At 47.9% G+C, this 26045-nt stretch overlaps 1 protein-coding gene and 1 non-coding gene across 5 annotated transcripts in view; one reads left to right on the top strand and one right to left on the bottom strand.

The window, feature by feature from the left end:
• The window catches only part of AP1M1 (adaptor related protein complex 1 subunit mu 1), a 29604-nt gene extending 28088 nt beyond the window's left edge, over nucleotides 1-1516 (top strand). For all 4 annotated transcript variants that reach the window (NM_001045884.2, XM_059887961.1, XM_059887960.1 and 1 more), the window contains 2 exon segments: nucleotides 438-513; nucleotides 684-1516. In NM_001045884.2, coding sequence (NP_001039349.2) covers nucleotides 438-513; nucleotides 684-706 — 99 coding nt within the window. In that variant the 3' untranslated portion in view covers nucleotides 707-1516.
• Nucleotides 1517-12227: 10711 nt separating this feature from the next.
• Nucleotides 12228-12353, bottom strand: LOC112447625 (U6atac minor spliceosomal RNA). The gene has a single exon (XR_003035817.1). It is a non-coding gene; the product is annotated as a U6atac minor spliceosomal RNA (small nuclear RNA).
• Between the last annotated feature and the right edge of the window lie 13692 nt (nucleotides 12354-26045).

Raw genomic sequence — 26045 nt, 5'->3', positions numbered from 1 at the left:
CTCCCCAGCCCTGCCCATCTCCGTGGGCAGCCTGGCTCTGATGGAAAGAGGCCCACAGTGGTCTTCTCAGACCTGACCTGTGCTCCAAGCTCAGAGATGCATTCAGCCCCCAAAACTATTGTTCACACACTTGCCACCGTGGGGCCCATTTTCCTGGGCACCTCCACGGAAGCCCTGTATGGGGCTGAAAACCCTGGGATTGGCCCCTTCTCTAGGAATCTGCTAGAGGGTCATGCCTGCGAGTGCACATCTGGCTCTTTGCCACACCTTCTAGAAGCATCTCCACCCTCCCTTGGCCTGAGTGTGATACAGACTAAGGTGCTTCGTCTCTCCCTGGCCCTCTCGGTCTCAGCCCAGCCCTGGGAGGAATGACTCGGTGGGCAGCCAGGAGCGGGGGTGGCGTGTGCATGCTTAGGGCCCTGGTACCTGTGCCGCAGGTGCGCTACCTGAAGATCATCGAGAAGAGTGGCTACCAGGCCTTACCGTGGGTTCGTTACATCACTCAGAATGGAGGTACATGCGACCTGCCCATGGGGCAGGTGGGGGATGCTGAAAAGGCCCCTGGTGGGGGTGCCACTGTCCCCAGGGTGGTGCTCAGGGAGCAACCCCAGGGTCAGGGCAGGTGGGGCGGCCCCTCCTCTAGGGTCAGAGCAGACAATGGACGCCCCCCTCCCTCTTTCTAGATTACCAGCTCCGGACCCAGTGAAGGGCCGTCGTGGCCCACGCTCCCAGCATGGGGGCTCCTGGTGGAAGCGCCTGCCCAGCCTGCCAGAAGGAGGGGCTCCCCTGGACCCCGGCGCCCCTCCAGGCTCCACCCAGGGGCCCCTCCTCCAGGTGCACCTGCTCTGCCACCGCCGCTCTCACCTCCCAAGTCCCCTTTTCCCAGAAGAGGCTCATCTTCAAGAGGTCTTGTCTCTCAGCCCCTAAGTCAATTTGGGGGGAACGAAAGGCATCTTTCCCTCCAGAGGTCAAATACAGCCTCTGTGCTGTTCAGCTCCCAGTCACAAAAAGATTGGGAAGCGCTGCCCAGACCGCTCTTTGGCCGGGCTGGCAGGGCTGCCGTCGTGTTGCCATTGTGTTGAACGTTGTGGGTTTATCGAGCATTCCTAGATTTTGTCTCGGGCCATCGCTGTGTACGTGATCCTCATCGTCTGCGCCTCCCTCCCCCATCCTGAAGCTCTCAGGCAGCACTTAGCGAGGACAGGCTTCCTCTTCCTCACCCTCCTCCCCAGTGAGGCTGACACCGGGTCGCCCTCCCAGCGCCTGGCACTTCGACTGGAGGCTCCTGGTCTGGAGCTTTGAATAGAGACGCCTTCTCAGGGCCAGCCCGTGCCACATGATGCTGTCACTCAGCCACATCAGTGTTTGTCCCACCAGGGGAAGAGGGGTCCGGCGTGGGCCCCCAGCCTCAGAGGGTGGGGGTCCCAGGCCATCCCCATCGGTGTTTGGACACCACCGCCCCAACCTGGTCCGTGTTTGTGTCATGAATACATTAAACTCCATCGGTTAAACATGCTTTCCTTCTGGTGCAGCGTTGTGCTGATTCCTGGGTGCCCGGGAGAGGGGCGGGCTCACACCAACCTGGGTGTGGCACCAGTTCCTGGGACCCCTACATCCCTTGGGGAAGACGGGACCAGGCAATGAGCAAGCAGAGCCACTGCCCAGGGGCCTCCCAGAGGGGCTGCAGAGGGGAGGGCACACGGGCAGACTTTTCCATCTCGTCTGAGATGACTGTTACAGCCCTCAGCCCTCGGGCCACCAGCAGCCCGCTCCCCTCCCCAGCCCGGTGGGCTTCCTCGAGTGTGTGGTCCTGCTGCCAGCAGCATCAGTATCCCCCTGCACACGCAGGTTCACAGGTGCCCTCCTTTACCCGCCGAGGCAGTCTCTGGAGATGGGGCCAGGAGACCAGCTCACAGGCTCTGCATGTGATTCATACGTGCCCTGGAGCCTGAGGACCGCTGCCTGGCCCATAGAGGGGGGTCTCGGCAGGGGCGTGGGCAGAAGACAGCTTGTCTGCCCACTGCAGTCACAGGCCTGCCCGTTCCTGCCTCCAAGGGCTATGTTTTCCTTTCCCTCTCCCATATCACCCAGCTCCCCCTTGGAGGTCTGGTGGGCATCAGCCCGAGTGGAGTCTTGGTCATCCACCACATGGAGGAAAGGACACTGCCCTGGCCCAGGGCTCAGGCCAAAGCCCTTATAGGCGCCCCTGATGCCCCACCCCTCACTGCCATGCCCGCATCTGCAGCAAGCCCTGGCGGCCCCCTCCAGAAGACCCTGGGGAGCCACAGCGTACAAAGAGACAGTGGCCAGAATTTCCCCAGATGAATGAAAATCTTTAAATTCTCAGATTCAGGAAACCAGTGAGCCCAAATCAGGATCAATAAACCTAAGTCTATAACTAAGAAATATCACAGTCAAAACACAAAATATCAGACACTCAGTGAAGCATATAAAAGCAATGCAAAGAAGATTAAAAACACAGAACACAAAAAAGAAAGAAGAAAAAAACAGGCTGAGAGCTGGCTTCATGATGGCAACAATGCTCAGATTGCTCAGAGAAGATGACCAATCTTGACAACCAATTCTGTGCCCGGCTAAGCTGCAAAAGAAGATGAAACATTCAGCAGTAACGACCCTCAGTGAAGCAATGTGTGTACATCAGGGAGATTCAAAGGCTTCCCGGGTGGCTCGGTAGTAGAGAATCCACTTGCCATTGCAAGAGACGCAGTTTCGATCTCTGATCTGGGAAGATCCCACATGCTGCGGAGCAACTAAGCCCATGCACCACAACTGCTGAGCCTGTGCTCTAGAGCTCCGGAATGGAACCACTGAAGGCGGTGTGCTGTGGAGCCCATGCTTCGCAATGAGAAAAGCCGCCGCAACGAGAAGCCTGCTTACTGCAACGCAGAGTAACCTCCACTCTCCGAAACTGGAGAAAAGCCCTCTCACAGCAGCGAAGACCCAGCACAGCCAAAAGTCTATAAAATTATTTTTAAAAAGGAGATTCAATGCACGAGGAAGGAAAGAGACAAGGAATGCTGAAAATGCTTGGAAGCCATTGGGAATATCTAAACTATTGTTGACTATATATAAAGCAGTCATAATATTGAACGAGTAATGTCTGAGTAGTAACCTAAGGTACAACTAAAATTCTGCACAGCATCCTGCAAAATAGAGGAGATAGGAGGTTGGCATCAGTGGCTCCCAACATCTTTATACTGTTTGGGAGGAAGATGGACTAAAGTCTAAAACAGCTATGTATCCACGTATAATGCTCAAACCAGTGGTTGGGAAAGGATTTAAAAATTTTTAACGAACCAACAGGAGAAAGAAGCATAGGAAAATCAGAATAAATGCAAGTGTCCTAAGAATCTTTTAATGATAAACAGCACTTAGAACTGCACCACGTGAGATTGCCCTGGTGGTCCAGTGGTTAAGATTCCACACTTACAATGCAGGAATGCAGGGGGCACGGGTTTATCCCTGGTCAGGGAACTAAGATCCCACATGCCACCCAGCATGGCCAAAAAGTAAAAACTCCACTACAACTTTTCATTTTGTGCCATAGAAACTAAAAGTAAGATTGTAAAAATAAGTCCAAACATTAGGAGTCATACACATAAATGTAAATGATGCACATCTGCTAGTTTAAGATACTGTGAAAGAGACTGAACTAAAATCCCAAATCCAGCTATACCTTGTTTATGAAATACGTGCTGAGTCACTTCAGTCGTGTCTGATTCTGTGACCGCATGGACTGTAGCCCGCTGGGCTCCTCTGTCCATGGGATTCTCCAGGCAAGAATACTGGAGTCGGTTGTCATTTTCTCCTCCAGGGGATCTTCCCGACCCAGGGGTCAAACCCACGTCTCTTATGTCTCCTGCTGTGGCAGGTGGGTTCTTTACCACTAGCGCCACCTGGGAAGCCCGTTTATGAAATACACACGTAAACATAAGTACACAGCACAGTTAAAAGTAAAAAGATGCTAACTTACCAAGATAAACCTCATGTAGTTACATTGATATCAGACCAAACAGACCTCAGGCAAAAAAAAAAATGTGATAGACCCTGAAAAAGTTTTCACAAATTTCTAAGAATTCTTAGTATTAGAGTCTACATTCTCTAAGAAATTCTCAAGAGAATTGAGCTAGAATTAACAACAAATGAGTTTTTTTTTTTTAATTTCCAAATATAATTAGCTTTTAAAGGACACTTCTAAATTACCATGTGTCAAAGAAGAACATGTAATGGAAATTAGAAAATAATAGTGAATTTTTTTTAATCTGTATGTAGATTACAAAAGTCTTACTTTTGAAAATGCATCAACAACTTACAATTTACTCACTCTTCTGTATATAACATTTCAGTAAAATGTTTACAGAAAAAACTAAAACCTTTAAAGCAGCCAGGGGGGGGAAATATTAAGTTCAAAAGCATGACAGTGAGATAAACAGCTTACTTTACATCAGCAACAAAGGAAGCCAGATGAAAGCAAAGTGACATTTTCAGCATGCTGAAAGAAAACTGCCCACCCAACAAAAACACTTCAAGACTGAGGTTGAAATAAAAACTTTTTCAGACAAAACCCGTTAGTTTGCCAGCAGCCGACTCACACTAAAGAAAATATTAAATTATAGTACTTCAGGCAAGAGGAAAGTAATGGCAAGTCCAGATGCAAGAAGGAGTAAGGAATAAAGTAAATACATGTGAAAACGTAAACCTAGGTTGCGTAAGACAGTTTCCTGAAGTTAAGAAAAATGGTAGAATTAAAATATACACAAGAAAAAAAAAACACGTCCTGAAGAAGTAAATGGAGGTAAAGTTTCCCGGTACGTGATTGTGATGGAGGACAGTGAAAAGCATGGATGGAATCTGCATTTTCATAAGCGTGCATTATCGTCTCTAAGGGCTCCTCTGGTGGCTCAGCTGGTAAAGAATCTGCCTGCAACGTGGGAGACCTGGGTTCAACTCCTGGGTTGGGAAGATCCCCTGGAGGAGGAAATGGCAACCACTCTAGTGTTCTTGCCTGGAGAATCCCATGGGCAGAGGAGCCTGGTGGTCCACAGTCCATGGGGTTGCGACCGAGCGACTAAGCAGAGCACACTATATTTGCTAAGAGAATCACTAAAATAATAAAATAATTGCAATTTCCAAATGTTCCGAGGGAAAGCAATGATTTTTTTAAGGCCACACACACACACTGCTGCTGCTGCTGCTAAGTCGCTTCAGTCGTGTCCGACTCTGTGCGACCCCATAGACGGCAGCCCATCAGGCTCCCCCGTCCCTGGATTCTCCAGGCAAGAACACTGGAGTGGGTTGCCATTTCCTTCTCCAATGCATGAAAGTGAAAAGTGAAAGTGAAGTCACTCAGTCGTATCCGACCCTCAGCGACTCCATGGACTGCAGCCCACCAGGCTCCTCCGTCCGTGGGATTTTCCAGGCAAGAGTACTGGAGTAGGGTGCCATTGCCTTCTCCGACACACACACACAAAACAACCTTAAAGACGGCCAGAGAAGATAAAAAGGAACCTAAGGGGAAGAAACAGCAAACAATACAGTAGATTTAAACCTAGGTTTCAGTGTCAGATCGGTTCTTACATTAAATATAGACGGGCTAAATATTCCAGCTAAAGGTCAGTTTGTTACGCTGGATTTCTTAAAATTCCAACTCTATGTTGTTTATAAGAGATGCATCAAAACCATTAAGATGCAGGCAATTTAAAAATAACAGCATGGGGAAAGTAACCATAGAAATACCAAAAGAAAGCTGGAATTATGTTAATATTAGACAACATATGCTTTAAGGCAAAATCATTGCTGGAGATAAAGGACATCATAATAAAAATAATAAAAGATTTACTTCATTAGGAAGATAAATTTTTTTTAAATTTGTGTGACCCTAATAGCATGGTCTCAAAATACATAAAGCCGAAATCGACACAACTACAAGGGTAGCTAAGTCCAGAGTAAAAATGAGCACCTTAAATTCATCTCTCTCAGCAGCTGATAGAACAAGTAACCCCGAAGAAGTAAAGGGAGTATTTGAACAGGGCAGTGAATCTTACCTAATGGCCCTGTATTTGTGGGACACAGTATTCAGCAACTCCAGAAGACATTTCCCTTTGTTATAAAGCAAGCCTGAAGGAAGTAGTCCCTTGGCCAAATGCTGCTTAGTTAGGAATCAGTTTTAAAACAATAAGGAGAAAAATCTCCATTCTTTGGGAACCAGTTCTAAATAATCCATTGACCAAGGAAGGAATTCTAGGAAAATTATAGATTTTGAACTGAAAAGTAATGAAAATACTGCATTTCAAAACGTGCAATGCAGCTAAACCAGCACTTTGAAGGAAATTTGTGTGGCCTTAGGTTTATAAATACTAGATATTACAATATATGTTTATGTGATGTATGTTGCATATATGTAACATATAATGCATGCTGCATGCCAAATCACCTCAGTCACGTCCAACTTTTTGTGCCCCTGTGGACTGTAGCCTGCCAGGCTCCCCTGTCCATGGGATTCTCCAGGCAAGAATGCTGGAGTGGGTTGCCATGCCCTCCTCCAGGGGATCTTCCCAACCCAGGGGTGGAACGGCGTCTCTTATGTCTCCTGCGTTGGCAGGCAGGGTCTTCACTACTAGTGCACCTGGGAGGCCCATATACTATGACATTATGGATAAAATGTAAAAGAAAGACTTTTGCAACCTCATGGGCTGTAACCTGCCAGGCTCCTCTGTCCATGGGACTTCCCAGGCAGGAATACTGGAGTGGGTTGCCTCTTCCTTCTCCAGAGATCTTCCCGACCCAGGGATTGAACCCACGTCTCCTGCATTAGCAGGCAGATTCTTTACCACTGAGCCACCTGGGAAGCCCACTGTATATAAAATATAAAAGAAAGACTGAAAAGAATGAGCTTAGCATCCATCTCAAAAAGTTAGAAAAAGAATAAAATAAATCTACGAGCATAGAAAGGAAATAACAAAGAACAGATATGAGGGAAATAGAAAGCTTTCAATAAAGAGAATCAACAAAACAAGTTGGCTATTTAAAATTGAAGATCTTCTGGAAATTTTGAGCAAGATAAAGGCACTAAGGCTCTTATTGGAAATGGGGGAGAAACATTATTACAGCTTAAAAGTATCAAAAAGATGAGCGCAGGGCATGTGCCACTTCACAAAGACACTCAGTCCACTTTCTGTCCACCAAGTTGTGTGCCCGGCTCAGACTTCATCCACACTGGGGAGAGGTATGTTTTTCTGATCCTCCTGAATTAAACCATACGGGCAAGAAGAGCACTGGATAAAGAGAGATTATGAGCAACTTTATGCAAGCAAACTTGAAAATTTTAGATACCTTGGATAAATTCCTGGAAGGGAAAAATATAACCTCAAAAAGAAATTAAAATCTAAATAGTCCTATAACTACTATAGAAATTAAGCTAGTCAGAACTCCAAATCCAAATGACTTTATTGGGAAAGTTCTACCAAGCATTCAAGGGGAAAAAAAAGAATTTAACAAATTCTCCCAAAGAATAAATAAATATGAAACACTCATTGTACGAGACTAGCATGTCCCTGAAGCAATATGAGACAAGAAAATTATAATCTCTTAGTGGGATTAGATGTGACCATAGATGTGGAAATCCTAAATAAAATTCCAGGGGTTCAGGGCAGGCGGTGGAGTTGGCATTGTATAGAAAGGACATACCATTGTGACTAAATTCAGGGTAAATCCTGGGAAGGCAAAGTTGACTTCATACTGGAAAATCCATCCACTGTCTTAAAAAAAAGTAAGGGAGGAAAGCATATGTGATCATTTCAATAGGTAGGTGCAGGTAAAGTATTTGATAAAATTAAACATCCATTCATGATTTAAATGAATATACAACCCTTTAGCAAACTACAGGGCTTTCCTGGTGGCTCAGTGGTAAAGAACCCACCTAGAAACACAGGAGACGCGGGTTCGATCCCTGAGTCAGAAAGATCCCCTGGAGGAGGAAATGGCAACCCACTCCAGTATTCTTGCCTAGGAAATCTAATGGACAGAGAAGCCTGGTGGGCTACAGCCCATGGGGTCACAAAGAGTCTGACACGAGTGAGCACAGGCATGAAGCAAACTACAACTAAGCCACAGTGTCAAAAAATGAAGCACCCAGGGTTAAATTTAAAGAACTCTCCAAGGTCTGCATGGGGACTTCATGCAGGTCATTGGAACCTCCTGGAGAAGGGACTGGCAACCCACTCCAATATTCTTGCAAGGACAATTCCATGGACAGAGGAGCCTGGTGTGCCACAGTCCTTGGAGTCGCCAAGAGTCTGACACGACTGAGTGACTAACACACACACACATGGTTAGATATACCCTGAGTATAGAGTCGCAATATCAAAGAGGCCAACACTCCTTGTGGGTTCTCAAAGAGTCGGGCTCAACTTACCGACAAAACAGCAACAGCCAACACTTCTTGTGGAAGGCAGAAGAGTGCTTCCCCCCACCCCAACTCAAGATGCCCACGTTCTAATCCATCAAATCTATGAATATGTTAAGTTATACGGCAGAGGGGAGTTAAGTTTGCCAATGGGCTTGATTGCTAATCAGCTGACCTCAGTAGGGAGATTGCCTTGAATAACCTAGGTGAGCCCAACATAATTACAGTAGTCCTTAAATGTGGAAGAAAGTGGCAGAAGAGGAGGAGCTGGAAAGTGGCACTGTGAGGGCTCTGCCTAGTGTTGCTGGGCTCTGAAGATGGACGAAGGGGTCAGGGGCAAGGACGCAGGCAGCCTCTAGAGGCTAGAAACACTGAGGAGACATATTCTCCTCTAGAGACCCCAGAAAGGATACTTTCCTGCTGATAACCTGCTTGTTAGCCTGGTAAGACCCATTTTAGACTTCTGACCTCCAGAACTGTTATGTTCATCCATCTGTGTTGTTTTAACCTGGTAATTTGTTACCACAGCAATAAGAACTAATACACTCCTCAAGTTGAATTATAGATTAAATGCATTTCCCAATAAAATCTCCATCAGGTTTCTGTGAAACTTGACAAACGAATTCGGAAATGGACATAGAAGGACTTCTCCGGTGGTCCAGTGGTTAAGTATCCACCTGCCAGTGCAGGGGACATGGGTTCAATCCCTGGTCCGGGAAGATTCCACACTGCCTTGGAGCAACTAAGCCCATGGGCCACAGCTACTGAAGCCCACACACTGTAAAGCCCGTGCTCCAATGAGAGAAGTCACTGCTATGAGAAGCTCCCACTTGTTGCAACTAGTGAGGAGCCCCCATTTGCGGCAACTGGAGAAAACCCAGTGCATCCAAAAATTAACTAATTAAATGTACATAGAAGATCAAAGGGCCAAGAAGAGGAATCTTGAAAAAGAATAAGATGGGATGGCTTTCTTAGCTGGGCACTAAGACCTACTCGGGCTTCCCCGGTGGCTCAGAGGTTAAAGTGTCTGCCTGGAATGTGGGAGACCTGGGTTCAATCCCTGGGTCAGGAAGATCCCCTGAAGAAGGAAATGGCAATGCACTCCAGTACTCTTGCCTGGAGAATCCCATGGGGGGAGGAGCCTGGTAAGGTTATAGTCCACGGGGTCGCAAAGAGTCGGACACGACTGAGCGACTTCACTCACTCACTCAAGACCGACTCAGTGAGCAGTGATTCAGACACAAAACAACATAGACAGTGTGATTCTTTTGGGATGAAGTTTAAAAACAGGCTTAACCTAAACTATATTCTTCAGGGATGTTTCTAGGGTCAAGGAAAACCTCTAAAGAGTGAGATGAAGATCAAGTCAGAGCACAGCTACCTGGGGGAGTGGGGAGGAGAGGAGAAGGACCAGAGGGTGTGGGTTGGGATGCTGGCCATATTCTATTTCTTTTTTTTAAATTTATTTTTAATTGGAGGATAATTGCTTTAAAACGTTGTGTTGGTTTCTGCCATACATCAACGTGAATCAGCCATAGGTATACATATGTCTCCTCCCTCTTGGATCTCCCTGCCACCTTCCACACCTCCAGGTTGTCACAGAGCCCCAGGTTGAGCTCCCTGTATTATACAGCAACTTCCCATTAGCTCTCTATTTTACATATGGTAATATATATGTCAATGCTACTCTCTCAGTTTGTCCCACCCTCTCCTGCCCCCACTGTGTAATAATCTCTTCTCCATCTGAGTCTCTATTCCTACCCTACAAATAGGTTCATCAGTACTATTTTTTCTAGATTCCATATATATGCATTAATATACAATATTTATTTTTTCTCTTTCTGATTTACTTCACTCCGTAATAACAGGCTCTGGGTTCATCCACCTCACTCAAACTGACTCAAATTCATTCCTTTTTATGGCTGAGTAATATTCCATCGTGTGTATGCACCATGACTTCTTTATCCGTTCATCCGTAGACAGACATCTAGGTTGCTTCACGTCCTGGCTCCAGTAAGTAGTGCTGCAATGAACACTGGGCATGTGTCTTTTTCAGTGGTGGTTTTCTTGGAGTTTGCTCAGTTGTGGGATTGTTGGATCATGTGGTCGTTTTAGTTTTTAAAGAAATCTCCATACTATTCTCTATAGTGGCTGTATCAACTTACATTCCTACCAACAGTGCAAGAGGGTTCCCTTTTCCCCACATCCTCTCCAGCATGTATTGTTTATAGATTTTTGATGATGGCTATTCTGACTGGTGTGAGGTGATACCTGATTGTAGTTTTGATTTGCATTTACTATGCCAAAGCCTTTGACTGTGTGGATCACAATAAACTGTGGAAAATTCTGAAAGAGATGGGAATACCAGACCACCTGACCTGCTTCTTGAGAAATCTGTATGCAGGTCAGGAAGCAACAGTTAGAAATGGACATGGAACAACAGACTGGTTCCAAATAGGGAAAGGAGTACGTCAAGGCTGTATATTGTCACCCTGCTTATTTAACTTATATGTAGAGTACATCATAAGAAATGCTGGACTGGAAGAAGCACAAGCTGGAATGAAGATTGCCAGGAGAAATATCAATAACCTCAGATATGCAGATGACACCACCCTTATGGCAGAAAGTGAAGAGGAACTAAAAAGCCTCTTGATGAAAGTGAAAGAGGAGAGTGAAAAAGTTGGCTTAAAGCTCAACATTCAGAAAACTAAGATCATGGCATCTGGTCCCATCACTTCATGGGAAATAGATGGGAAACAGTGGAAACAGTGTCAGACTTTATTTTTTGGGGCTCCAAAATCACTGCAGATGGTGACTGCAGCCATGAAATTAAAAGACACTTACTCCTTGAAAGGAAAGTTATGACCAACCTAGATAGCATATTCAAAAGCAGAGACATTACTTTGCCAACAAAGGTCCGTCTAATCAAGGCTATGGTTTTTCCAGTGGTCAGGTATGGATGTGAGAGTTGGACTGTGAAGAAGGCTGAGCACCGAAGAATTGATGCTTTTGAACTGTGGTGTTGGAGAAGACTCTTGAGAGTCCCTTGGACTGCAAGGAGATCCAACCAGTCCATTCTGAAGGAGATCAGCCCTGGGTGTTCTTTGGAAGGACTGATGCTAAAGCTGAAAGTCCAGTACTTTGGCCACCTCATGCGAAGAGTTGACTCATTGGAAAAGACTCTGATGCTGGGAGGGATTGGGGGCAGGAGGAGAAGGGGACGACAGAGGATGAGATGGCTTGATGGCATCACTGACTCGATGGACATGAGTCTGAGTGAACTCTGGGAGATGGTGATGGACAGGGAGGCCTGGCGTGCTGTGATCCATAGGGTCGTAAAGAGTCGGACACGACTGAGTGACTGAACTGAACTGAACTGAATTGAATAATAAGTGATGCTGAGCATTTTTTCATGTGCTTATTAGCCATCTGTATGTCTTCTTTGGAGAAAAATCTGTTTAGATCTTCTACCCACTTTGATTGGGTTGTTTGTTTTTCTGATATTGAACTGCATGAGCTGCTTATATATTTTGGAAATTAATCCTTTGTCAGTTGTTTCATTTGCAATTATTTTCTCCCTTTCTGGGGGCTGTCTTTTCATCTTGTTTATGGTTTCCTTTGCTGTGCAAAAACTTTTAAGTTTGCTGTTAAGTCTCGTCAGTTGTGTCCGACTCTGTGTGACCCCATAGACGGCAGCCCACCAGGCTCCTCTGTCCATGGGATTTTCCAGGCAAAAGTACTGGAGTAGGTTGCCATTTCCTTCTCTTTTGCTGTGCAAAACTTTTAAGTTTAATTAGGTCCAATAAAAAAGCGGTTAGATGCCATGAAGTAGGAGGCAATGCCTTAACGATATGGATGTTGTCAGGCCCAAGGGCCTCTTCCATCCTTGTTAAAGGGAGTGCTAACCTTCTCTCCTTTCATACAACACCATATTCTATGTCTCAAGTGGGTGGTCATGACACAGATGTTTGCCTCATAATTCTGTTAAATTGTACATTTTTTTAAAGGAACATTACAAGTATAATATTATAATCCCCCCAATTTAATGCATTAAAATCAGATGACTCTAATTCCAGGCAATCAAAATGGTGGAAAGCTCCCGAATTCATTCTTTGAAGGATCCAGCACTTGAATACTAAAACAAGTTAAAGATAGGAAAAAAAAGGCAACTGTAGATGAGCCTTAGTTTAGGGCTTCCAAACAGAATATTCAATTCAGTTCAGTTCAGTCACTCAGTCGTGTCCGACTCTTTATGACCCCATGAATCGCAGCACTCCAGGCCTCCCTGTCCATCACCAACTCCCGGAGTTCACTCAAACTCATGTGCATTGAGTCGGTGATGCCATCCAGCCATCTCATCCTCTGTCATTCCCTTCTCCTCCAGCCCCCAATCCCTCCCAGCATCAGAGTCTTTTCCAACGAGTCAACTGTTCGCATGAGGTGGCCAAAGTACTGGAGTTTCAGCCTCAGCATCAGTCCTTCCAGTGAACACCCAGGACTGGTCTCCTTTAGGATGGACTGGTTGGATCTCCTTTCAGTCCAAGGGACTCACAAGAGTTCTCCAACACCACAGTTCAAAAGCATCAATTCTTTGGCACTCAGCTTTCTTCACAGTCCAACTCTCATATCCATATATGACCACAGGAAAAACCATAGCCTTGACTAGACGGACCTTTGTTGGCAAAGTAATATCTTTGCTTTTTAATATGCTGTCTAGGTTGGTCATAAGTTTCCTTCCAAGGAGTAAGTGTCTTTTAATTTCACGGCTGCAGTCAACATCTGCAGTGATTTTGGAGCCCAAAACAATAAAGTCTGACACTGTTTCCATTGTTTCCCCATCTATTTCCCATGAATTCAGAGTTCCAAAGAATAGCAAGGAGAGATAAGAAAGCCTTCCTCAGCGATCAATGCAAAGAAATAGAGGAAAACAATAGAATGGGAAAGACTAGAGATCTCTTCAAGAAAATTTAGAGATACCAAGGGAACATTTCATGCAAAGATGGGCACAATAAAGGACAGAAATGGTATGGTGCTGGGGACCAGCTTCAGCAGAGTCCAGGGATACCCTCAAGATGAACGGCGTTGGTGAATAAATGACATGGGGAGGCCAAGCTTTGGTGAGCGAGGCCCACAACTTTATTTTCAAAAGGAGCTTTTATACCCTGACTTGTACATAGAGGGAAATGAAAGATGTAAGGTCATGTAGAGTCAGCCCAAACACTCCAGCAGTTTTGTCCTTATCAAAACCAGAATTTTTTCCATTATGGAAATTATGCCTTTCCATAAATAAGGGTTTTATGTTATTTATTATATTTTGGCCTGGAGGCCTGTTGACATTTTATGACCCTTTTTTGATAAAGGTTGATCCACCAGAAAACTTGTTTTCCCTTGAAGTGTTTTTTCTTTATATTTTTAATCTGTATCAGTCTCAGAAAGTACTAAACAGAGTTACATTCTCACGGAGCAAAGGTGCAGTGGGTCACAACAAAGAAAGAACTTATTAGCTCAAAGGTCTGATGTGGTTAATTCCAAGGCTACTACTTGTTTTTCTTACGTTCCAACTACATTAACTAATGCACTCCCAGGTGCACAGTGGATAAGGGATACGGGAACTTGGCAGCAAGCACTGGCCCAATAATGAAGCCCTTTACCAGTGCTATTTTAATAATTTTTCACCCCTTAAAGGGCTCTATGCCCATTAGGACTTTTAGAATGCTTAGGCTTCCCGTGCCTTTCATGGTTGGGGAGTTGTGAACAATCATGTGAGTTAGTTGTAAGAGTAAGGAAAAACCTGTCAAGCAAGCTAGAATGCCAACAGAGGGGTTAGAATAGAAATATTCCTTTTATGCCCTGGAGACTTATCAACTTAGAGCCCTAAGTTGATTTTCTCCAGAGAAAGGTGGTCAGGGATAGCCCCCTGCTAATATCAGAAGAGTGGTTGAAAGGCATAATATAGTAGACAGTAGACAGACAGATTTTGGTTTCAGGGCAGATGTTCTAGCAGGTCCAGGGAATCCCTCGAGTCCTGATCCGCTTTTGCCTGTCAGGTCTTCTCCACATGACCTTTGTCATGGGTGGGATCTCCCGTGGTGGCTCCCAGAAGTATGGACCTAACAGAAGCAGAAGATATTAAGAAGAGGTGGCAAGAATATACAGAAGAACTGACAAAAAAGATCTTCACAACCCAGATAATCACGATGGTGTGATCACTCACCTAGAGCCAGATATCGTGGAATGTGAAGTCAAGTGGGCCTTAGGAAGCATCACTACAAACAAAGCTAGTGGAGGTGATGGAATACCAGTTGAGCTATTTCAAATCCTGAAAGATGATGCTGTGAAAGTGCTGCACTCAATATGCCAGCAAATTTGGAAAACTCAGCAGTGGCCACAGGACTGGAAATGGTCCGTTTTCATTCCAATCCCAAAGAAAGGCAATGCCAAAGAATGCTCAAACTACCACACAATTGCATTCATCTTCCATGCTAGTAAAGTAATGCTTAAAATTTTCCAGGCTAGTCTTCAGCAATACGTGAACCATGAACTTCCAGATATTCAAGCTGGTTTTAGAAAAGGCAGAGGAACCAGAGATCAAATTACCAACATCTGCTGGATCACTGAAAAAGCAAGAGAGTTCCAGAAAAACATCTATTTCTGCTTTATTGACTATGCCAAAGCCTTTGACTGTGTGGATCACAATCAACTGTGGAAAATTCTGAAAGAGATGGGAATACAAGACCACCTGACCTGCCTCTTGAGAAACCACTATGCAGGTCAGGAAGCAACAGTTAGAACTGGACATGGAACAACAGACTGGTTCCAAATAGGAAAAGGAGTACATCAAGGCTGTATATTGTCACCCTGCTTATTTAACTTCTATGCAGAGTACATCATGGGAAACGCTGGGCTGGAAGAAGCACAAGCTGAAATCAAGATTGCTGGGAAAAATATCAATAACCTCAGATATGCAGATGACACAACTCTTATGGCAGAAAGTGAAGAGGAACTAAAAAGCCTCTTGTTGAAAGTGAAAGAGGAGAGTGAAAAAGTTGGCTTAATGTTCAACATTCAGAAAACAGAATATTAGCAATCAGAATTGAGTGGTGGTCAATATTACAACATGACCAAGCAGGATTTACTCTTAGGAAAATATCTTTCCACAGAGTCTAATTGAGCCACATAACTCATCCCACCACCAAACTGAACCACATCAGTAAATTTGGGAAAGGAATGCTTAAATATAGCAGACATTTCTAACAGGAACAGGTGTAGAAATAGTCAGAAGCTACTTCCCCTTCACAAAGGAGTCCCGTTCACCATCAAGCATCAGAAAGTGCTTCCCAGGTGGCGCTAGTGGTAAAGAATCCACCTGCCAGCACAGGCATAAGAGATGAGTCTCCACACAGAAGAGATATGAGTTCCATCCCTGGGTCAGGAAGCTCCCCTGGAGGAGGGCACGGCAACCCACTCCAGTAATTCTTGCCTGAAGAATCCCCAAGAACAGAGGAGCCTGGCAAGCTGCAGTCCATGGGGTCACAAAGAGTCAGACACGACTGAGCATCTAAACACGCACAGCAGAAAGTGCTCGTCTTGGAGGTCCTTGGAGGTTCTTTGCTTCTTGAATCACAGAAGGAAAGGTGTAGTAATGGCCTTCTCTGGCAGGAGCTCACAGCAGGGAAGAAGGGCCAGGAATCAATACCCCCAGCCCGTTGAGATTTCATAGCCCTGGCTCAGAAATGCTGAATTTTAATTGCGTGCTCAGTCACTGAGTGCAGTGGTGTCTGACTCTTTGCGACCACATGCACTATAGCCCTCGAGGCTCCTCTGTCCATGGGATTTTTCAGGCAAGAATACTGGAGCAGGTTGCCATTTCCTCCTCCAGGTATCATCCTGAGCCAGGGATATAACCCACGTCTCCTGCTTGGCAAGCTGATTCTTTACCACTGAGCCATCTGGGAAGCCAAATTTTCATTAATTTTAATTAACTTAAAGTAACGATGCCATTGTTTTCCCCTGGCCCAGGCCCAAATTCCATCGCAGGCCCCCCTATACCCCTCACACAAGCGCAAAAGGTCTAAGAACACTCACCACGGCTCTGTAAGAGCTAACAGTGGAAAACAACCAAATGGGAACAGGTGGGATGATGGCAGAGCAGTTGTCAATTCATCCATGCGAATATTCTGCTCACTCAGTGAACGGCCCAGGGCTGGGAATGCTAACACATCTCTCAGCTCCACCCAGTAGTCTTACCAAAGTTGACCGTTTGCCCAGCCTGGGATTCTGCCATTCCACCCCTGGGCACTCACCCCAGACAACTGAGCACACATATCATGAAAAGACAGGGCCTCCAAAGTTCACAGCAGCCTGACACACGAGAGCTTCAGACTAGAAACACAAGGAGTGGATGAGCCACGCGACGGAAGAGTTACAGCAGTGAGAAAGCCACGAGAGCCCGCCCATAACATCACAGAGTCACCCCACACGCGAAAGCAGCAGCTGCTGGGGCCAGGAGGCTGCTGCCCGGACGGGGCCTTCTGGAATGATGGGAGATAGATTTCTACATAGTCCGCTGGGTGCCGCTCGTGGGCATGCAGCTCACGTGCACTGAAGACACGCACTTTAAACACTTGGTGCACACGTGCTGTCCCTCAGCTTTTCAACACTTAAAAACCAACGGAAAATACTAACAACTAGAAATCTGGCAACGTTGTTGATGAGATGAGCAAACCGCAGGAGGATGTGTCCGCCCCCCCCCACCCCGCCCCATTCATACAAAGTTTAAAATCGCCTAGAACAGCACTACAACATTAATAGCCACATGGTTCACTGGTTCACGTGCTCAGTCACGTTCGGCTCTCTGCGACCCCGTGGACTGTAGCCTGCTAGGCTCTTCTGTTCATGGGATTCTCCAGGCCAGAATACTGGAGTGGGTTGCCATTTCCTCCTCCAGGGGATCTTCCCAACCCGAGGAAGGAACCCACGTCTCCTGCATTGGTAGGCAGATTCTTCAGCACTAGTACCACCTGGGAAGCCCTTATGGTCACATCAGTTCAGTTCAGTTCAGTCGCTCAGTCGTGTCCCACTCTTTGCGACCCCATGAATCGCAGCACGCCAGGCCTCCCTGTCCATCACCAACTCCCGGAGTTCACTCAGACTCACGTCCATAGTATATAATAAAATGCAAAATCACATAAGGGAAAGACTGGGGCTTCCTTGGCTCAGATGGTAAAGAATCTGCCTACAATTCTGGAGACCCGGGTTGGATCTCTGGGTCAGGAAGAGCCCCTGGAGAAGGGAATGGAATGGGAATGGCAACCTACTTCAGTATTCTTGCCTGGGAAATCCCATGGACAGAGGAGCATGGCAGACTACAGTCCACGGGGTCGCAAGGAGTCATACACAACTGAGCACTAACACACACACACACACACACACACACACACACACAAGAAAAGACTAACTCCAAATTCTAGATAACAGCACCTTCTGGGGCAGGGAGAGGAATGTCCAGGGCTGAGCTGGGGACCATGAACCTCGATTGCAATTGTCAAGTTTTATTTCTTCTGGTCAGTGATGCATACATGTTAAACTATCACCAGTGTTTTTGTGACAAGCCTAGGACCACTCTTTAAAAAAAAAAAAAAGTATTTACTTTTGGTTGTGCTGGGTCTTCCTCACTGCTCACAGGTTTTCTCTAGTTAGGCAGAGAGCAGGCTCGGTAGTTGTGGCTCAGGGGCTACATTCCTCCTTGACATGTGGAATCTTCCCAGACCAGGGATTGAACCCACACCCTCTGCACTGGCAGGCGGATTCTTATCCACTGCACCACCAACGATATCCCCTAAGATCACTCTCAATACAGACTGTAATTGAGATCATGTCCCACCCTTGCTCAAAATCCTGCCTTGGCTCCCCAGTGCCCCCAGAGTAAGACTGTCCCTCTTGGCCTGAGTGTCTGGCCCCGCTCCGTCTAGATTTCCACTCTTGCACTCCTCTCCCGCTTTGTGTTCTTCCCATCCCCGCATCTCTGCCCCAGGCTGTCTCCACCTCGGAGCCCGTGCACTCGCTGTTCTCTCTGCCTTGTGTACCCATCTTTCAGCCGCCTCTTTCCTGACACTGCTTAACTCAAATCTCAAGTTCCCCCAGCCACGCCAGCTTGTTCCTACAAACAAAAGTTCTTTGTCCCACATTTCCTGTGTCCCCAGTCTGCCTAGAAGCCCCCGAAGGGAAGGATCCCCTGTGTGGCTTATCCTTGCTGTGTCCCCAGGGTCCAGGGCAGTGCTGAGCTGAGTTTCAAGCCTGTGGACACTCCCACAGGCTCTGCCAGTCGTGACCACCAGGAGGCACCCACAGGTCATAAGTAAATGCTTGGCTACCTTCGAATAGGGCAGGTCCAAGGCCACAGAGATAGGTGAGCGGTACAGACCTGGGGATGGGAAGGATCAGGCCCTCCCTGAGCACAGAGCTGCCCCCAAACACCTGTTATCCTGTATGGGGATTCTCATTCAGCCTGAGCAGGACAGATGTAGAAACCGAGGCTTGGGTTCGTCCTAGAAAGGTCTCAGGTTCTGACTGCTCCCAGATTGCCTGGTTGTGCCCTCTCAGCCCCTGATGGGTGGAGGGTGGGCAGAGTCGCTGGGGACTCTGATCTCAGGTAGTGCCTGTGGTACCCACCGAGCGGCCTGTCCTGGCTAGAAGGATCAAGTCAGGGCCACCAAGGGCTCAGGCTGACTCTGCCAAACTCAGGGGAACTTAGCTCATGTAGGTGGCCCAGTACCTGCCTGAACCTCACAGCCCCGCTGTACACACGGGGAAACTGAGGCCCAAAGACAGGCTGGAGCAGTCCCGAGGGCACCAGGACTGCACATGTCCCCTATACCCAGCTTCCCCCTGGGGGCATGCAGGCAGGGGACCCCTTGCCCGCTTTCTTCCAGCCATTCAACAGATGGGGAACTGGGACTGTGCCTCATTCAAGCTCACCTGGGAGCCCCAGTCCACAGCCGAGCCTTGCTGTGTGACCTCAAGCAGACTCCCGACCCTCTCTGGGCCTGTGTCCATGACCACATGGAGCTTCTACATGCCATTTTGTTAGAAGAAAGCGAGTTCTAGGTTGCTGTCCACCAAGTAGGAATGACTCGTTGCCCTTTCCGAGGGGTCGAGATCCTTTGAGGAGGGGTAAGACCCTGGTGTTACCAGTTCACTGTGTGTGTGTGCTGTGTGCTCAGTCATGTCTGACTCTTTGCGACCCCATGGACTGTAGCCCACCAAGCTCCTCTGTCCCTGGCATTTTCCAAGCAAGAATACTGGAGTGGGCTGCCGTTTCCTCATGCAGGGGACCTTCCCTACCCAGGGACTGAACCTGAGTCTCCGCAGTGGCAGGCGGTGCTGTGTTTTCAGCTGAGGTGAAATTCACATAACCTATCACCATTCGCAAAACCCTTTTGAAGTGGGCAATCCCATGGCATCTGGCACATCCAGAATACTATGCAGAAACAAGTAACCTGAAAGGGAAACCCTGGATGAGTAACAGCTGAGCTTTCAGCAGAATCTCTGCAGGCCAGAAGGGAACGGCAGGATATATTCAAAGTGCTGAAAGGGAAAAATCTACAACCAAGATTACTCTACCTGGCAAGGATTTCATTCAAAATTGATGGAGAAATGAAAAGCTTTACAGACAAGCAAAGGTTAAGAGGATTCAGCACCACCAAGCCAGCTTTACAACAAATGCTGAAGGGACTCCTGTAGGCAGAAAACATAAGAGAAGGAAAAGACCTACAGAAATAAACCCAAAGCAATTAAGAAAATGCCAGTAGGAACACATATATCAATAATTACTTTAAATGTAAACGGGTTAAACGCTTCAACCAAAAGACACAGACTGGCTGACTGGATACAAAAACACGACCCATATACATGCTGTCTACAGGAGACCCGCTTCAGACCAGAGATCCATACAGACTGAAAGGGAGGGGATGGAAAAAGATACGCCTTGCAAATGGAACTCAAAAGAGCCTGGATAGCAATTATCGTATCAGACAAAATAGACCTTAAAGAATATCATAAACGGTAAGGAAGGACACTAACACAGCTAACAAGGACCTAGAGGAAACAAAGAATGAGAGGCAAGCAACTTTGTGCAACCACAACCTCCGTCGGATCCCAGACCTTTCTCCACCCCACATGGAAACCTGTCCCTGTGAGCAGCCACTCCCATCCTCCGCCCTCAGGCCCTGGCAGCCACCAGCCTGCTTCCCACCTCTGTGCTTTTGCCTGTTCTCTTCATTTCCCGTAGACGGAATCGCACTCTGTGTGCTCTTTTGTGTCTGGCTGCTTTCACTCAGCATGCTGTTTTCAAGACACGTCCACATGGAAGTGTGTGTCACTGCTTCCCTTTCTATGGCAGAATAATATTCCGTTGAGTGGATTGACTCATCTGTCAACGGATACTTGAGTTGTTTCCCCCTTTCGGCTCAGGGGAATTGTGTTGTTAAAAACACGGGTGTGAAAATGTCTGTTTGCATCCTTGCCTTCAGTTATTTTGGTTATGTACTTAGGACTGAAACTTCTGGATTATAAGGTAGTTCCATGTTTTTTTGAGGCGTTTAACTGGTATTTTTTAATAAGACTAAAAGGTCATGGCCAAACTGGGAATACCATGCTTGGAAATTTCCAGCAAGTTCTTTCCAGTAATCACTGCCCAGCCTCCCTACCAGCGAATCACATGCATTTCACGTGTTGTCCAAATTGTTTTTGCCTTGTGTGCTTAGTCATGTCTGACTCTGCGACCCCATGGACTACAGCCTGCCAGGCTCCTGTGTCCATGGAATTCTCCAGGCAAGAATACTGGAGTGGGTTGCTGTTTCCTCCTCCAGGGGATCTCCCTGACCCAGGGATTGAAACTGGGTCTCCTGCATTGCAGGCAGATTCTTTACCATCTTGAGTTTTTAGTGACTGTATATATTTACCTTTGGATTGAGAGATACACAGAAATTCGTGCCAAATACTCAGATCTGAGGTGTACAGCCTGATGCATTTTTAACTCTGTGGCTGTTCAAATCGACACATAACAGCCCTCCATCCCCTGGGCAGTATCTCCCAGAAGAAACTATCCTGTTGGCCAACACCATTGGTTCATTTTGCCTATTCTTGAACTTCAGATGCACAGACTCACACCATGTGTTCTGTTTGGGATCTGTCCACTTTTGCTCATCATCATAACTTCAAGACTCACCCACATCCCCCTATCTTTTTGCTTTGCTGTAAACTATCCCACAGCACAACTGTGGGATACAAACAACTCAGCGGTTTGTTGGCTCAGTCCTGTCACTGGGCGTTTGATTTGTGTTCAGAGCTGCTCCGAGCACGTGTGCCCAGGTCTTGTGGCTGCTGCATGTCTTCATCTCTTGCGGGTAAATACCGAAGGGCGTGACGTCTCGGTTATAGAGGAGGGGGAGACCTACGCTCCGTGGACACTGCCACACCATCTTGCAAAGTGGCTGGACCATTTTACCTCCCACAGCAGTGAGTGAGAGTTCCATCTGCTCCACGTCTTCACCACTTAGGGGCCAGTCTTCTCCATTTCATGCCTGCAGGTGGGGCTGTGGTCCATGCATGTCCCAACTCCACTGCACTGGGACTCTGTGCCCTCCAGAATTTTTTTTTTTTTAATATACTTACTTATTTGGCTGCTCCGGGTCTTGGTTGAGACACATGGGATCTTTGATCTTCACTGTAGCATGCACGATCTTTACTTGTGGCATGTGGGATCGAGTTCCCTGACCAGGGATCAAACCCAGGCTCCCTGCATTGGGAGCCCAGAGTCTCAGCCATCGGACCACCAGGGAAGTCCCTGCCCACTGGATTCTATGCCAAGCTCCCCTCTGGGAACTACAGGAGTGCAGACCACACCCACATCTTTGAAGGTTGGGGGGCCTCTGTCCTTGGCTTCCAGGCCACCATCTCCTTCTGTGTTTTGTCTACCCCTGTTTCTTCTCCATTCCCTCAGGGGATCCTCTATCTCAGCTTGATCTGGAAACAAAGTCTCCAGGTCCTCCCTCCTCGCAGGAAATGGCCACAGAGTCAAGGGATTCCCCAGAAGGACTCAGCATTCTACTTTGCCTCCTCGGCCTGAGTGAGCAATTGCCCAGCCAATTCAAGGCACAAACGGGAACTCAAGGAGTGTGTATCACTGACTCTCCTGCCCTTTTCACCTCACTAGTCTCAGCTCTCCCGCTCCTCCCCTCGCCTCCCATCCCCATCTAGCCTAAGCCCCTGCATCTCTACCATCTCCACCGGATGAGCCCAGCTCCTGACACAACCTCCCATACCTGGCACTTGCCTCTTGTCCAACCCACACCAAAGTGATGCTTCTAAGACCACCTGTGGCCCCCTTAGGTGTTCAGATAGCTTCTCAGCATCGGTCCCTTGCCTAAGCCCTCAGGTGCATACCTGCTGGATCTGGCTCCTCTGACCTCTCCAGCCCCTCCTCCCACACTCATTCATTCATTCATTCATTTGGGCATTTATTGAGCACCTGCTGTGTACCAGATCTCATTCTCAATGCAGAGAGGCAACTGTACCAGACCAAAAAACCTCTACTCTGGAAAGCATGAAGTAGGGGGTGGGGACAACAGTTATCTCCATGCTCACAGCATGTGGGGGGCTGTGTGAGGGCAGGGACGCCTCAGCCTGACAGGGGGTGGGGAGACATCCCCGGGGGAACTCAGTGGAGAGGCCAAGGCTGGGTGTGGCAGGGAGAACAAAGACCAGGAGCCCCCAGAGAATGGGATGGGGAGCCCCAGAGAGGTTGAGGTTTTCACAGCTTCCCCTGGTGGCTGATGGGAGAGCGGTGAACCCAGGCAGAAGGGAGGTGGGGAGGCCAGGAGTGCTGGGTGATGGAGAGAAGAGGTCGGATTTGGAGTGTGGCCCGAGAGCCAAGAAGGCCTGGGGACACAGGACTGTGGGATGGGGAGGGTGTGGGGGGGATGACGCCGTGGAGAGACTTCCCGTAGTCTCTGGGCAGCAAACACATCTGAGCGGGGGATTCACTTCCTCAAAATTGCCACATATGCACGTGTGCATTTGCACACACACACACACGGGTGCATCACACACACGGGTGCATCACACACACGGGTGCATCACACCCAGCGACACATGAAAAGCACAGATATACACATGACAGACACAGAGAGACACACCTGCAACACAGATACACAGAAGGACACACACACAGCTCACACCTACAGGACACAGGCACGCATTCACCCTCTCCAACCCAGCCTTTAAGCGACAATCCTTTCTGCCCCTCTATCTCCCGGCCAGGGCCTCCAGCTCCCCCTGGCAGGGCCAGGCCAGGTGCTGGAGTCACTGAGGCAGAGCCAAAGGGCCCCACTGCCGCTCAGCCCCAGCCCCATCCTGACCACACGCTGTGCGTCCTGCTCTGTCCCCCACAGTGGGAGCTCCTCAGGGCACAGGGCAGGTGTGGGAGGGGCGGTCAATGCCTACTGAACAAATGGTCTTGGTTCCCAAGCCTCTCTCCCATGCCGTTGCCCCATACTCAAAGCAAGATTCCCCACTCCCCAACTCCTCACCAGTTCAGCCTCATCCCTTGACTAGCCAGACACACACACCCAATCTCAGAGAGGTCAGGGATGAGCCAGAACAAGGAAAGGGCTGGGAGGCCCAGTGGCAAAGCAGGATCTACTAGGGAGATCCGAGAGGGCTGCCTGGAGGAGGGGGTGTTCGAGCTGGGTTTTGTAGGATGAGCTGGAGCTTGGCAGGCAGATGGTTTGGGGGTCTTCTAATCAGAGAGACAAACCTGGTAACTTCCTCTAGTGCAGTCTGAGCCCAGAGCAGCTCCAAGAGGAGGGATCATTGGGCTCTTTCCTTCTTTCTTAAAATCGTGATAAGACACATAAAATTCACCAGCTTAGCCAATTTGTAAAAATTTCCCAGGTGGCACTAGTGGTAAAGAATCCACCTGCCAATGCAGGAGACGCAAGAGATGAGGGTGCGATTCCTGGGTTGGGAAGATTCCCCTGAAGGAGGGCATGGCAACCCACTCTGGTATTCTTGACTGGAAAATCCCACGGACAGAGGAGGTACGTTCCATGAGGCCACAGAGAGTCAGACACGACTGAGCGACTAGCGCGTGCACACGTGCACTTATTTATTTGCTCAGCTTGCCAGGTTTTCGTTGCGGCATGTGGCATCTCCGATTTTTCACTGTGGCATGCAGAATCGTTTGGTTTAGGAGCGTGGGAACTCTTAGTTGCGGCGCATGAGATCTAGTTCCCTGACCAGGGCCCAAGCCCGGGCCTCTGCATGGGGAGCACAGTCACTGGACCCCCGGGGCCGTCCTACCATCTTAGCCGTTTTAAAGAGCACAGGTCATGACATTAAGTACATTCACACTGTTGTGCAACCATCACCACTGTCCATCTCCAGAATTTTTCATCTTGCAAAACTGAAACTCTGTCCCCATTAAATGCTAACCCCCCTCATTTCCCTCCTTCCCTGGCAACTCCCATTCGACTTCCTGTCTCTACGAATGTGACTACCTTCGGGCTCTCGCATAAGTGGGATCACACAGTATCTGTCCTTCCACGACCGGCTTCTTCCACCCAGTGTAACATCCTCCTGGTTCATTCCACCTGCAGCAGGTGTCAGAATTTCCTTCCTTTTAAAGGCTGAATAATAGCTCATCAAACATATATGCCACATTGGGTTTATCAATTCATCTGTTGCAATTCTATTTTCAATTTTTTGAGGAACTGCCAAAATATACTGTTTGCTTTTTTTTTTTCTTTTTGGCTGCACCGTGAGGCATGCGGAACTTCCTCTGACCAGAGATCGAACCCCTGGCCCCTGCAGTGGAAGTGCAGTTTTAACCACTAGACCCCCGGGGAAAGTGTGAATTGCTCAGTGGTGTGCAGCTCTTTGCGACCCCATGGACTATAGCCCACCAGATTCCTCTGTCCGTGGGATTCTCCAGGCAAGAATACTGGAGTGGGTTGCCATTCCCTTCTCTAGGGGATCTTCCTGACCCAGGGATTGAACCCAGGTCTCCTGCATCTCAGGCAGATTCTTTACCGTCTGAAGCCCAGAGTGTTTCTCGCGTGTCCCATCTAGGATCCAAACAGTCCTTCCTGTCCCAACTTCCACCTGCCAAGCAGGGCTCCCCCTTGCCTGAACCCCTAATTGTCTCATCCATCCCTCACACTGGGCTTCCCAGGTGGCTCAGTGGTAAAGAATCCACTTGCCAATGCAGGAGACACGGGTTTGATCTCAGGATCAGGAAGATCCCCTGGAGAAGGGGATCCAAAATTCTTGCCTGGGAAATGCTATGGACCGAGGAGGCTGGCGGGCTCCATGGGGTTGCAAAGAGTCGGACGTGAACTAGCTACTAAACAACAACAGTAATCCCTCAGATTTGCTCTGAGAGGCAGTAGCTCTCATAAAGCCCGTTTCATGGCAGAAAATTGAGGTTGGAGAGCAGGAGTGATGTGCCTAGCGATCACCCAGCAGGGGCTGCCCTGGCCCTCCTCCCGCGAAGCTCAGACTGCTCCCAGCTGCTCCCCCGAGCAGTTCCCGCAGAGCCCCTCCCCCACCCCGCCTGCAA

Source organism: Bos taurus, chromosome 7 (assembly GCF_002263795.3).
Source record: "Bos taurus isolate L1 Dominette 01449 registration number 42190680 breed Hereford chromosome 7, ARS-UCD2.0, whole genome shotgun sequence".
Classification (NCBI taxonomy): domain Eukaryota; kingdom Metazoa; phylum Chordata; class Mammalia; order Artiodactyla; family Bovidae; genus Bos; species Bos taurus.
This window is presented reverse-complemented; position numbering and strand designations above follow the sequence as displayed.